Here is a 12,986-nt window from a genome sequence, read left to right as displayed (position 1 = left end):
GGGAACCGAGAAGTCATCGTTGGTTTATTTGTTACATAACCGGTCACATTACTTTAACTCACACCAGGATCTGTTGCTGAACCTAACTCAGTATTTCACCATCTTTCCAAAACTCACCGAGTAGTTCTGTTGCCTCAACCGAACTAAAGTTGTTTTCTGTGAAGACGGAAGTTTGTTTTGAACAGACTGTATTCATGTCATGAGCAGAAACTGACACTTGTCGTTGTACTTTCGTGGGAAAATGCACGAAGAATTCGGAGTATTTCTTTGTACGATATCAGACGAACTGTTGTATGATGCGTAGGTGTTGACCACACAGACAGACAGATAGAGATGATATGAAACATGTTGTGGATTCTTTCAAGAATCAAACTCATTCTCACTCATCTGGTCAGTGGCTCTCTGCGTATTGATTCTACATTGATTCTACATGACAGTACAGTCATTGAGCAGACGCTTCGCTCCAAAGCCACTTACAATTCAGATTCTATCACATTCATGCACCGTCGGCACAGCTACGGGAGACATTTTGGAATTTTGGGGTTAAGTGTCTTGCTCAAGGACACATCAACATGCGACTGGCAGAGCCGGGGACCGAACCACCGATCCTCTGATTGAAGGACGGCCCTGCTCTCCACTTACCCACAGTCAACGTGGAAGCACTGAGAGATTTGTATTTTTCTCTTTTTTTTATCCCCAAAGTCATCACATGGAAACTGAATGTCAGAGTTGAGAATTATCTGCAACACATTCTGAAGGTTGACACTCTCACTGCCCCGGACAACTCAAGACAATGATCTCAGAGCACTTCACCTCAGTGTGATTTCTGAGTATTGACCTCCTTTTGTTTCACTTTGTTTGACGTTAATCAGTATTTCTCATCCTCACTGAACATGACGGGGAACCTCAGCGATGTCCGAGCGTCAGATAACGGTTCAACATCAAATGAGTTGGTAGTTCCAGCAGTTTATCGTGGTAGAGAAACGCATCACAGGCTTCTGTGTCCAGTGATGAGTTGATGAATTCATTGACTGCCAGAAAGATTATGAGATTAATAAAAGTTTGTGGTAATTTTAGAGGCCACTGTTTGTTTTTGTTTTTTTCCTCACTTTTTCCTGCAGCTTTTCTTATCTCACGGTCCAGTTATAAAAATAAAAGAATAGAACACAAAATCAGCTCAAAGTGGCGTCTGTCTGGCTTCAGAGCGGTCCGATCACAGTGAGTTAATAAGCCGGTGTTGTGATCAGAGAGAGACGCTTGTGGTCGGGTCGCTGGAGGAACCGCCGGGTTTCACTGCTGCAGGAACGTGGCAGCGAGATTCAGAAGCTGCTCCACTATAGTGCTGAGCAGGAGTTTATCTTTGGCGTGGTTATCTGAACTCGCTGCCCCTCAAACAGCTGACCTGAAACTTATGTTCTCTATTTCTTTTGTGGTGTTGTGATTTTTAAGGTTCTTAATGCCTCAAAGTGAGCAGCCGCACCACTCAGAGTTCTGCAGAGGTAACGTTAGTCTTTTTAAGACAGATGCAGATTTGACCTTTCACTGCTTGTTTACTGGAAGTCAAACAAATACAGAAGCCAAAAGCTTTACACACACACACACACACAGCCTGTAAACAACGCTGTTGTTCTTTTACTGCAACACAGAATCATGTCGCCTGTTACACCTGAAATCCAGTACTTCTTACTATGCATGACGAGGTATTTAAATGATATTGTGAAGTCATATCTGCCGTATACTCTGGTTGAATATGTGTCATCCTAAATCTTAAATTGAATTTAAAGTAGGGAATCAACCCTAAACCCTTCTATCCAAACATGTCAGTGCTTTGAACTATTCATCACGTTGGTCTAATCTCAATCCTCCTCTGTTCTCTCTCAAGGTTCAGCATCCTCATTAACCGTCGCCTCCCGGTACCAGTTCGGACGTCGACATGGGTCGCTGGGATCACTCCTCCCTCCGGTCCCCTGCCCTGAGGCTAGCAGTCCTCACGGTGATTCTCCTCCTGGAGCTCCACCCCTCGTTGGCCGGCACTCCCCCTGAGCAGAGCTTGGGTAGCTCCGTTTCCGCCGTGTCCACCAATAAAACCGAATGCAGCAAGCCTGAGCCGTGCGCAAAGGGGGTCGTCCTGCCCATTTGGGAGCCCCAAAACCCGTCGTTCGGGGACAAAGTGGCCCGGGCGACGGTTTACTTCGTGGCTCTGGTCTACATGTTCCTGGGCGTGTCGATCATCTCGGACCGTTTCATGGCATCGATAGAGGTCATCACGTCGCAGGAAAAGGAGATCACCATCAAGAAACCCAACGGGGAAACCACCACCACCACCGTCCGGATCTGGAACGAGACCGTCTCCAATCTCACCCTCATGGCTCTGGGCTCTTCGGCACCCGAGATCCTGCTGTCGGTCATAGAGGTCATAGGTCACGGGTTCCACGCCGGCACACTGGGCCCCGCCACCATCGTGGGCTCCGCGGCCTTCAACATGTTCGTCATCATCGGGCTCTGCGTGTACGTCGTGCCGGATGGCGAGACGAGGAAAGTCAAGCACCTCCGCGTCTTCTTCGTCACGGCCACCTGGAGCATCTTCGCCTACATCTGGCTCTACCTAATCCTGTCCGTGATCTCGCCCGGCGTCGTGCAGGTGTGGGAGGGGCTGCTCACCTTCTTCTTCTTCCCCATCTGTGTGCTGTTCGCCTGGGTGGCCGACCGCCGCCTGCTGTTCTACAAGTACGTGTACAAGCGCTACCGCACCGGCAAGCAGCGCGGCATGATCATCGAGACCGAGGGAGACCGCCCGCTTCCTTCCAAGGTATGCTCAGAGGAATTAATACTACTACTACTACTAGTACTTTACTTTAGTATTACTGCTACAGCGCAGCTTCCCACAGCTGCTGGAGTATTACCAGTTTACTCACTTTCAGTTTCACCTCCAAAGACATTTGTTCAGATAATTTGACTGAACACGTGCTATCTACTGGTTTTGTGGTTTTGTGTCCTTCGGACCGACGTTACGTTAAACACAAGAGTTAGATGAAGGCAAAGCACTTGTTAGGTTTAGGAAAGACATCATGATTGGGCTGAAAATAGCTACGTCCAGGTCGGTTTAGGAAAACTCTCACAAACAGTTTAGTTTAGGCGACAAAACCACAACGTGGTGTGGAACACGTGTTGTTCTGGTACTAAAACCTTTTTTCGTACGTTCATCTGAGCTGAATAATAATCGAACGTGTTCAGAATAATTTACTTCAAAAAGTAGGTATTTCCTTTCAATGGTAAATAGTTTGTAGACAAGGAAAGTTCTACTCTTCTTATCCCGAGCAGGTATCACTCGATATGACGACATTAGAAATAAATAAAAAAATATTGGAATATGTAAAAAAAGCATCCGAAGCTACAATTCCTCCATCGGTGTGTAATAACCAGCAGTGATGCTGGGAGCTCTCTCTTCTAAATCAGTCAGAGAAGAGCCGAGCAGTCGATGCTGATGAAGCCGTCCTAAAGCGAACATGCGTTGGAGAAAACAAAGGAGCAGATACGTTGCTCTATGAAGGCGGAAGTGAGTTCATGAGAGACGTGTGTCCGAACCAATTATCTGCTTTACTGACTGGACGTCTATCTGTGAAGAATATTACTGCAAACACACACGGATAGTTCTTAAGTACTGTCTGTTTTTAATTTCCTGTTGTGTGATTACTATCTGCTGCTTTGTGTGATGTCCGGTGCATCTAATTACATTTTCAGTGTTGTGGCGTACGGTACAGTCACGTAGAGTCTCTTCTGGTGATACCGTTTCTCTCATTTAATTATGAAGAGCCAATGCTCCGTCAGCACATGAAGAGCACTTCCATCTCAACGTCTGGTTCAAAGAAATCACTGAATCAAACCCAACGCGTCCCTGAGGGGAAGGCTAACAATTTAGAAGTTTTAAATTGCCATCGTGCTTAGAGAGTTAAACGACATTTCATCAACACAACTGTAAAAGGGCTTTCAATGAATACGAGAAGAAGCCCTTCACTGTGAGAGAAACAAATGGCTGCCATGGTGTTGACCTAATTAAAGCTCCGTCTGGTATCTGCTTGTAGTCACACGTACGTTTATTTTCAGGCTGGTTTCATCACCATTCGTAGCAATACCTACGAAAAAGCTTCATGTTTGTTTCAGCTCTTTGTTCCCCGCGTGAGACGAGAAGTCAACGTTGATGTTTCTGTCATGTAACTGGTGTTCTTCAGTGATGGCATTTCTGTTGTTATTTTAACCCAAACGAGGATCTTTTCCTAAATCTAACTAAGTCGTTTTGTTGCCTAAACCTATGAATGTAAGAAGCTGAAATTGTCACGTGTTGCTGGACTTCGTAGGAAAACCAACGAGAAATGAGGAGTAAGATCTGGTGGGATATCCTACAAACCGTTGTATGAGGATACGTTGTTCTTGTAAACAAGCAGAGAACTTGTGATATGACACATAAACATAAACTATGTCTGACCTTTGGTTGCATGGCTGTTAGAGGCAAATCTACAGTTTAGTTCTCCCTAAACCTCCATGATGGCACCAGAAATGGTTTAATCTTGAGATTTGACATCAAATCAATGGCACTGATTACAATTCTCTCTTTTCCGTTCCAAGGTGGACATCGAGATGGATGGGAAGATGCTGAACTCTCACGGCGTTGACTTCCTGGACGGTCCGCTGGGTCTGGATATCGATGAGAAGGATCTGGACGAGGAGGAGACCCGGAGAGACATGGCCAAGATCCTGAAGGAGCTCAAGCAGAAACACCCCGACAAGGAGGTGAGTCGACCTCACGCAGAGAGCACAACCACCGCGGCTCCTGTCGGGGTTTCTCTTCTCCTCAGCGGTGTGTTCTTTTGTAGGAAATGAACCGACAAAAATAAGCAGCAACATATGACGCACTTTTCCTTTCGCTTCCACTACCGTGGTGATTATAGTGATGAATGCAGCTGAGGTATCATCACAACCTCTCAAATGAATCTGATAATGATACGTTTCAAAGGACACAGAGCAGGCATTAAATCCACACGCAGATCAAAGATAAACACAGTTAAACACCAGTGGGTTCATATTCCCTTCAACGCTTGATAAACATATAGAATAGATAATGTGTCTTTGGTTCATCGACTGTAAATGAAGACACTCAGGACCGTTGAAGTAATACCTGCCTTAAATAAAGAATTAAATAATTAAAAATGTCTGATAATATCGCAAAGATGAAAACCATGAAACTGGACTGAACTATATATATATATATATATATATATATATATATATATATATATAAATAATGCAATGCGAGAAATCTTCTTTCCTCATCGTCTCTTTTTTCTCTGACCACTGTGTCTGTTTGCAGACCTCTTTAAACAAATCAAACATGGCGTTCCACTCATCGCCCCTCCTGTTGTCCGCAAAAGGTTTAACAATTAAAGGCATAATGGAAGCTGCAGGCATCAAGACAAGCAGCTGAAACACTAATCCGTCTCACACGCATGAGAAGCTGCTGGAATAGCTTTTTACGCTTCTGCCCTCGTCTCTCTTTGTAGTAACAATGAGGCTGATTAACCTGTCGTCAAAAACAAACATTTCCCTCAGTCATATTTTCACAACTCTGATCTCTGTGTTCACGAACAGAACGTCAAACAGCAGCACACACACTCACAGGTTTCACTTTGTTCACTTTTAAAATGACCGTCACAAACGGTCCAGTGGTCGTCAACACGTTTAACAGCTCGCAGCCACAGATGACGAGCAACAGGTGTTTGAGTTTAACCAGTGACCGTGTTGACTGGTGACTCTCAGCCGAATGCGTCGTGGTGGCTCGTCAGCTGTTGAAAGCACCAACAGAACATGTCGGTGTCCTCGTTAAAGCCTTCCATCAGTTTTAAACACAGACTCATCTGTGTTTCTTTTCTCCCTCAAACATGTACGTTAGTTACTACGGACGCACCCGTCACCAGTTAACACGGTCACTGGTTAAACTGAAACACCTGTTGCTCTGAAACGGTCGTGATTCTGTCCGTTCTGTAGAGTTTGAGTTGGTTCTGACAACCGGACATGAAACAACCAGACATTTAGATGCTGGTAGGAGTTTTAATTCAAAGTTTAAAGCTCAATAACTCATCTGGATGGCTTGGACAAAACAACACTTCTATTGACAACATGCACACGCATATTTTTGATGACGTTGGCTGCTAAAGTCTCTCTTCCTCAGAGTAACTTAACCAAAGACACTGTCGATGGAAATTCTTAGTTGACATATTGTATTTACATATTATTTGTAAGATCAGTTCTTTGAGTGTTTCTGATGTTGGATTCACCGACATGACACAGCATTACTTATTTATCCAGACCAGCTTCATGAATCTCTGTGATTCAGCCGGACAAGCTCAATGTTCAACAACGTCATCGACGACATTCTTCCCACAGTACCAGATACGACGGCCTGGGGTCCAGTCTGGATTTGAATGTGGCTCAATGTTTTAGAACAGCTGCCGTGTTGAAAACCTTTTCCTACTGTTTTCATGTGCTTTCTTGTTTCCTCTGACCAGGTGGAACAACTTATCGAGCTCGCCAACTACCAAGTCCTGAGCCAGCAGCAGAAGAGCCGCGCCTTCTACCGCTGCCAGGCCACCCGGCTGATGACGGGCGCCGGCAACATCCTGAAGAAACATGCCGCCGATCAGGCGCGAAAGGCCGTGAGCATGCACGAGGTTCGCTCTGATGTCGGCGACAACGACCCCGTCTCCAAGATCTTCTTTGAGCCCTGCTCTTACCAGTGCCTCGAGAACTGCGGCACGGTGGCGGTGAACGTGATGCGACGCGGCGGTGACTTGGGCAAAACGATTTCTGTGGACTACCGGACAGAAGACGGCACGGCCAACGCCGGCTCGGACTACGAGTTCACAGAGGGCATGGTGGTCTTCAAGGCCGGTGAGACAGTGAAGGAGATCCGTGTGGGGATCATCGACGACGACATCTTTGAAGAGGACGAGAACTTCCTGATCCACCTCACCAATGTGAAAGTGCTGACGCCCGAAGGCGAGGAGCCCGAGGACGGCGAGGCGGCCAATCACGTGGACTCGATGGCGTGTCTCGGCTTACCCGCCACGGCGACCGTCACCATCTTTGACGACGACCACGCCGGTATCTTTACGTTTGAGGAGCCCGTTTACCACGTGAGCGAGAGTGTCGGCACCATGGAGGTGAAGGTGCTGAGAACGTCGGGGGCTCGCGGCGTGGTCACGCTGCCGTACAAGACGGTGGAGGGGACGGCGCGAGGCAGCGGGGAGGACTTCGAGGACGTTCACGGCATCCTGGAATTTCAGAACGACGAGATCTTGTGAGTAACTCACCTTTTCAAGTTTGAATCATAAGTGTTAATGTTATTCGAGCAGATATTTATCTGTCATGATCTGCTTGATTTATCATTGTTCACGCTATGTGTCGGTGTGATGCTGCAAATGTTGCTGATGATGTGAGAAAGTGGAGGTGTGAGTGTGATGTGGTGGTCACGATGAGCGGCGAGGCGGACTGCTAATCGGGGACCAAATCAACAATCCCCCACCCTCTTTATTTTTCACTTGTCTCCACTTTCTACTCATTCGTTCTCTACTTTCATCCTCGTCTGTCTGTTTGAATTCTTTCTGCTTTGGATTCTGCTGTGCTGCTGTTTTAGTCTTCTGTGGGTTTGATTCGGTTCCACTCTGTGCTGTTGTGCAGTCAGAACAATGAGTGAAGCTTGTGAGCCGCCGGAGCCAAGACGTTGGCTTCTTTGTTGGACGGCTGATGGTTTGAATGTCGGGACATGGAAATAATTGAATTAGAAGTGTTGAAGTTTCCTCAAGTGAGGCACTTGAGGGAAACCTTAGAGGGGCCGGATGCTGCAAGCGGTAAAAGAGTTCAGTAAGCAGCCGGGGTTCAGGGCAGTGCTAAGAAGGAGCTATCTCTTCTCAACTTAATTTGGATACACAAAGGCTTTTAAAAGGAAACGCCTGCTGCCCTTTGAGATGACTTCAGACTGTGTGAGAACATCCCAGAGCAACCACTCACGCAGCCAGCTAGAGGCTTTTATTTGTGTCATCTTGTTTTGTGTGAAAAGAAGTTGACGTTTAATTTAAGGATCCCTGCCGTGAGACACTGCAGCCACAGTTCAAAGCTCTTCTCAGCTCAGACGCAGTGGACTCATTATCTGACGGTGACTCGCGGTGAGGTCCGTGATTTTTGTTTGACCGCATCCCGGGAGGCCGTTTACCACAGCGGTGATTTAGAAGGTGACGAGGCTCTCCATCCTGCCCTACTCTCAGCTGAGGGAGTTAGATCCAGCTATCAGACAGATGTTTGCACACTGCTGACATCTGCAATATTTTTAACAGTAGACATCAAGCTACAGCTGTAATGAATATCTTATTGTGATTATTTTGACTTATAAATCTTATAAAATTGATTATGTGTGATTTTTGCGAGGATCTGTAAGAGTTTTTTTTAGGTCTGTGTAGGTCAGGACGTCTCTGCAGCAACATTTTTCACTTAATATTATATTTTCGAACACATTTCGCCTTTAATAAATATTACGCCTCTTGCAATTTGAAAATTGCATTTGGGCATATTGCGATTTTTATCAAATTAATTGTGCAAATCTACATCAAGCTCAGAGTATCATCATGTTGCTCACAGGCTCTGTTATAATTGCATTTTAATAGTTGTTTATTACAAACAGATGATGTGTGATGATGAAGAGTCTTTGCCATTTAGACTACTGGGAGATTTGTAACTCAGTCCAGATACTGGTGGTGTTGGCTGATGAGGCTGATGAAGCTGATAAAGCTGATGAAGCTGCAGAGACTGGGCAGAGATGGGGAGTTTGAGGGACCCGTGTAACACTGATCATGCTTGACAGCCACAAAAAATGACAACAAGGAAATTAAGAAATAAACTACAGACCTTAAACGTGCAATGGACTGAAGTTATGCTTGAGCTTCATTTCTAAATGGATCCTTCAGTGCAAAATGTGTTCTACTTATTGTTTCATGTTGTCAATATCAACATATTTCTGTTGCTCATAGTCATCTTTACACTAGTGAGACATTGTCTTTGTGACTGCTGCTGATTTCAATCCTGTGTTTTATTGACCAACGTCAGATGGATGTGTGTGTTGAAGCTGCTCTTTTGACACATGCACACAGGTATGCGCACACTTAATACACTCTCCATATGTTCTCACAATGCCAGGTGAAATTTCTGTTTTTCACAAAACACTCAACATGGTGCGACACGATTGTTTTCTGTTAGAACGCTGGGGAAGGTGGGCTGATGGCCTCTCTCTCATACAGCAGGGTGGGCGTGTTCTCCATGTCGACTCAAATGACTGTTTGCAGTAGAGACTTCTCGCCGGGGCCTCGTCCTGTCTGGGCCTGTAGTTGTAGTCAGAATACAATCAACTCCACAGCCTCCAGCAGTGGGGGTGCTTTACTGTCTGGGCCTCTTGCTAGTTTATGGAGTTGTCAGCAGGCTTTGACCATTTGGATCATTCATTATCACAGAACATTGGCTCAATAAATATCTTTTGGAGGGATGATTGTCATTGTCTTCTTGGGAGGCTTGAGGTTAAGAGCTGCTGCTGCTGTGGGCCTGTGGCTGGTTGAGATACTCCATGTGATATGGGACAGTATTCAAAATGAACTAGACCTGCCAGTTGGTGCAGACATGCAGTGGGGAGGAGATGTAGAGCTCCGTCTGTGTTTAGCTGGCAGCCATCAGTTGTTGGTTGCAGTAGTTTGCCTTGGAAACCCAAAGTTTGCTTACAGCGCTTGTTTGGAAATGTTGCGATTGTTTGTGAGGATGGAGGGTTGTGATGTCATGAAACAAAGTGTGCTGTCGCGATGAATGAGTGGGAGAGATGCTGTCTTAGTAACAGTGAAACTTTCTCACTTTTCTTCTGTTTTTGGTCCGATTTGAAGCAGATGTCTGGAGGGCTGGCTCGTTCAGCCTGTGGCCGACTGCATAGTTTCCATAGCTTGTTGCTCTTACAGCCACGACTAAGTGGGTTTTAATAACACTTTGTCCAAATCAAATGATGGACTGTCCTTCCGGCTATCGTGGTAGCTCACTGTGTGTGTGTGTGTGTGTGTGTGTGTGTGTGTGTGTGTGTGTGTGTGTGTGTGTGTGTGTGTGTGTGTGTGTGTGTGTGTGTGTGTGTGTGTGTGTGTGTGTGTGTGTGTGTGTGTGTGTGTGTGTGTGTGTGTGTGTGTGTTTCCTAGGGGAAAGACCCAGAGGTGGAGCAGAATGACTGCAGACTATAGCACTCGTCTCTGAAGTGGAACATGTAGGAAGAGGCCATTTTGTAACCAGAAAATCACAAGTTTGACTCCCACACAGTGTCCTTCAACAGTCGCCAGGGAATAATGTTGCCTTTAGTATCGCTGCAAACCACAGATACATTGAATGTTCAAGTATTTTTGGCATCATCATGATAATGATTACTTAGTCCACTCTGGACTGGTGGGAGTGGGGATGGATGGGTGGGTCAAACCAACACAGGACTTTCACCCAGGAGATGGTTGTTCATGTTCGGTATGAAACTTAAAGTAAATGTTGATGCTTTTTACGTTACATCAGAAAGTCGGTAGATTATTTATTTACTTTAGTTACATTATGTTACGATTCGTTGTTACATTCCATTGTTAGGTTACATTGTTACAATATGTTACGTTGTTACTTTGTTACGTTACGTTGTTACGTTACATTGTTACGTTGCATTGTTACATTACGGTGTTACGTTACATTGTTACATTACATTATTACATTACGGTGTTACATTACATTGTTGCATTGCATTGTTACATTACGGTGTTACCTTACATTGTTACGTTACATTGTTACCTTACATTGTTACATTACGGTGTTACCTTACATTGTTACGTTACATTGTTACGTTACATTGTTACATTACATTGTTACGTTACATTGTTACGTTACATTGTTACCTTACATTGTTACATTACGGTGTTACCTTACATTGTTACGTTACATTGTTACGTTACACTGTTACGTTACATTGTTACATTACATTGTTACGTTACATTGTTACATTACGGTGTTACGTTGTTACCTTGCCTAAACCGAACCAATCGTTTACAACGTTAATCACGTGGTATTGTGCGTTCCTGCAAGTGTGATACAAGCTGATATGAAACATAGTGATTGTTCAGAAAAATACAATAAAACTTAATCTCAATATGATCTTTAATAGTTGCTGTTACATTAATAGTACAGTAGCCTAATAAGTGACATCAAAAGGCAATGGTGGTATTTTTTTTCAAACACTAAAATATTGCTGCTGACCGTATCTAAAGCTGAAGCTAGTTGTGGGATAACAGGCACATCTGAGATGACACATGACACATATTGTTTCCCAGGCTTTAGTACACAGTAGGTGGAAAGCAGGAGCGTGCTGGACTGTGCTTTGTCTTTTCTCACCTTTTAATCTCAGGCAAGTTGAAAATAGCTGCTGCAGACATTGAGGCCGTGAACGTGGTGGTTCTGTTGACAGAAACTGGCAGCTCAGCAAACAACCGTACAACATTTAGTAAAGAACATTCACCAAACGTACTGCCACACCTCACAGTATAGAAGAATAGAATAGAATAGAATAGAAATATACTTTATTCATCCCCAAGGGGAAATTTGTCTGTGGCAGCAGCAAACAGGGTTACAAAATAAAATAGAAATATTAGGTTTGGAAAATGCACACTATATACAATATAATAAAATAACAGAGCAGGACCTATTAAATTTAAGAAAATAACGTAATAAAAATGCACAGTATATACACTAAATAGAATCATATTAAATTAACTAAGTAGGAGAAAATAAACAAAACAGTAGTGCACAAGATCACCAACAGCAGCAACAACAGTGTAGCATTGTTACAGTCTAGTGTTTGATTTGGCCAGAGGTGATTTATTATAGAGTCTAATAGCAGAGGGCAGGAATGTTTTCCTGTATCGGTCCTTGTGACAGCGGAGCTGGATCAGTCTGTTGGAGAAAGTGCTCCTCTGTCCCTGCAGTAGGTGGTGGAGAGGGTGGTCCAGGTTATCCAATATGGACAATAGTTTCTTCAGTGTCCTCCTCTCCACCACCTCTTCCAGATAGTCTTGTCTGCAGCCAATGATGGAGCCGGCCTTCTTAACCAGTTTGTTAAGTCTGTTGGTGTCTCCGGCTCCAATGCTGCCGGAGATTAACGTATTCATAGCCGAAACTAATTTCCAGCTCTTGTTCCAACACAGTCTTATTTATTCTGTTTTTAACATTTTTACTGCATTACAAAAGAGCTGATCTACATAGGACTGCCTCCAGGCTGATTCTACCCTGATTCTGTTCCTCTGATGGAGAGATGAAGAAGGAGGGAGACATGTACAGTTATAGAGATAGATGGGTGTGAATGGAGGCAGTGATGGGAGGAGGAGAGGGGGGGGGGGGGGAGGGAGGAAAGTTTTAAACCTCTTTAAGTTTGGGACTTTTCCCTACTTACCGTCCCTGCTTCTTTTTTTCCATTTTACTTCCTCCTCCACTGCCTTACATTTCTCTTTCTCGCTCTTCCTAAGACGGCCAGCGCAATTTATCTCCAGAACGATGGAAAGGTGTGAGAGGGAGAGAGAGAGAGAGAGAGAGAGAGAGAGAGAGGGAGAAGGTGAGAGAAGAAGGGCGAGCTCACAGTCAACCCCACAGCACTCAGCAGTGTCAAATTATCTCCAGTATCTGTCTTCAATGCAGTCACAGAACATTCCAGCTCAGTCCTGAATGCTTGTGTGTGTGTGTGTGTGTGTGTGTGTGTGTGTGTGTGTGTGTGCGTGTGCGTGTGAGCGTGCGTGCGTGTGTGTGTACTCTGCTGTCCACCTTGTGCTTTAACGCACCAATACACATGTCAGATTCTGCCGGTCCTATAAACAATCAAGCCTCTGTGATTGGTCGTTCCG

General features: G+C 44.8%; 1 protein-coding gene across 10 annotated transcripts in view; it reads left to right on the top strand.

The window, feature by feature from the left end:
* The first annotated feature begins 1,933 nt into the window (after positions 1-1,933).
* LOC142935192 (sodium/calcium exchanger 1-like) overlaps positions 1,934-12,986 on the top strand; it is a 125,789-nt gene continuing 114,736 nt past the window's right edge. For 8 of the 10 annotated variants that reach the window (XM_076079396.1, XM_076079390.1, XM_076079392.1 and 5 more), the window contains exons 1-3: positions 2,111-2,809; positions 4,624-4,788; positions 6,561-7,351. In XM_076079396.1, coding sequence (XP_075935511.1) covers positions 2,210-2,809; positions 4,624-4,788; positions 6,561-7,351 — 1,556 coding nt within the window. In that variant the 5' untranslated portion in view covers positions 2,111-2,209. Of the gene's footprint in view, positions 2,810-4,623; positions 4,789-6,560; positions 7,352-12,986 lie in introns of all 10 variants that reach the window. The other 2 variants (XM_076079388.1, XM_076079387.1) reach the window with 1 other exon arrangement.

Source organism: Anarhichas minor, unplaced genomic scaffold, assembly GCF_050575085.1.
Source record: "Anarhichas minor isolate MPS153535 unplaced genomic scaffold, ASM5057508v1 ptg000072l, whole genome shotgun sequence".
Taxonomy (NCBI): domain Eukaryota; kingdom Metazoa; phylum Chordata; class Actinopteri; order Perciformes; family Anarhichadidae; genus Anarhichas; species Anarhichas minor.
This window is presented reverse-complemented; position numbering and strand designations above follow the sequence as displayed.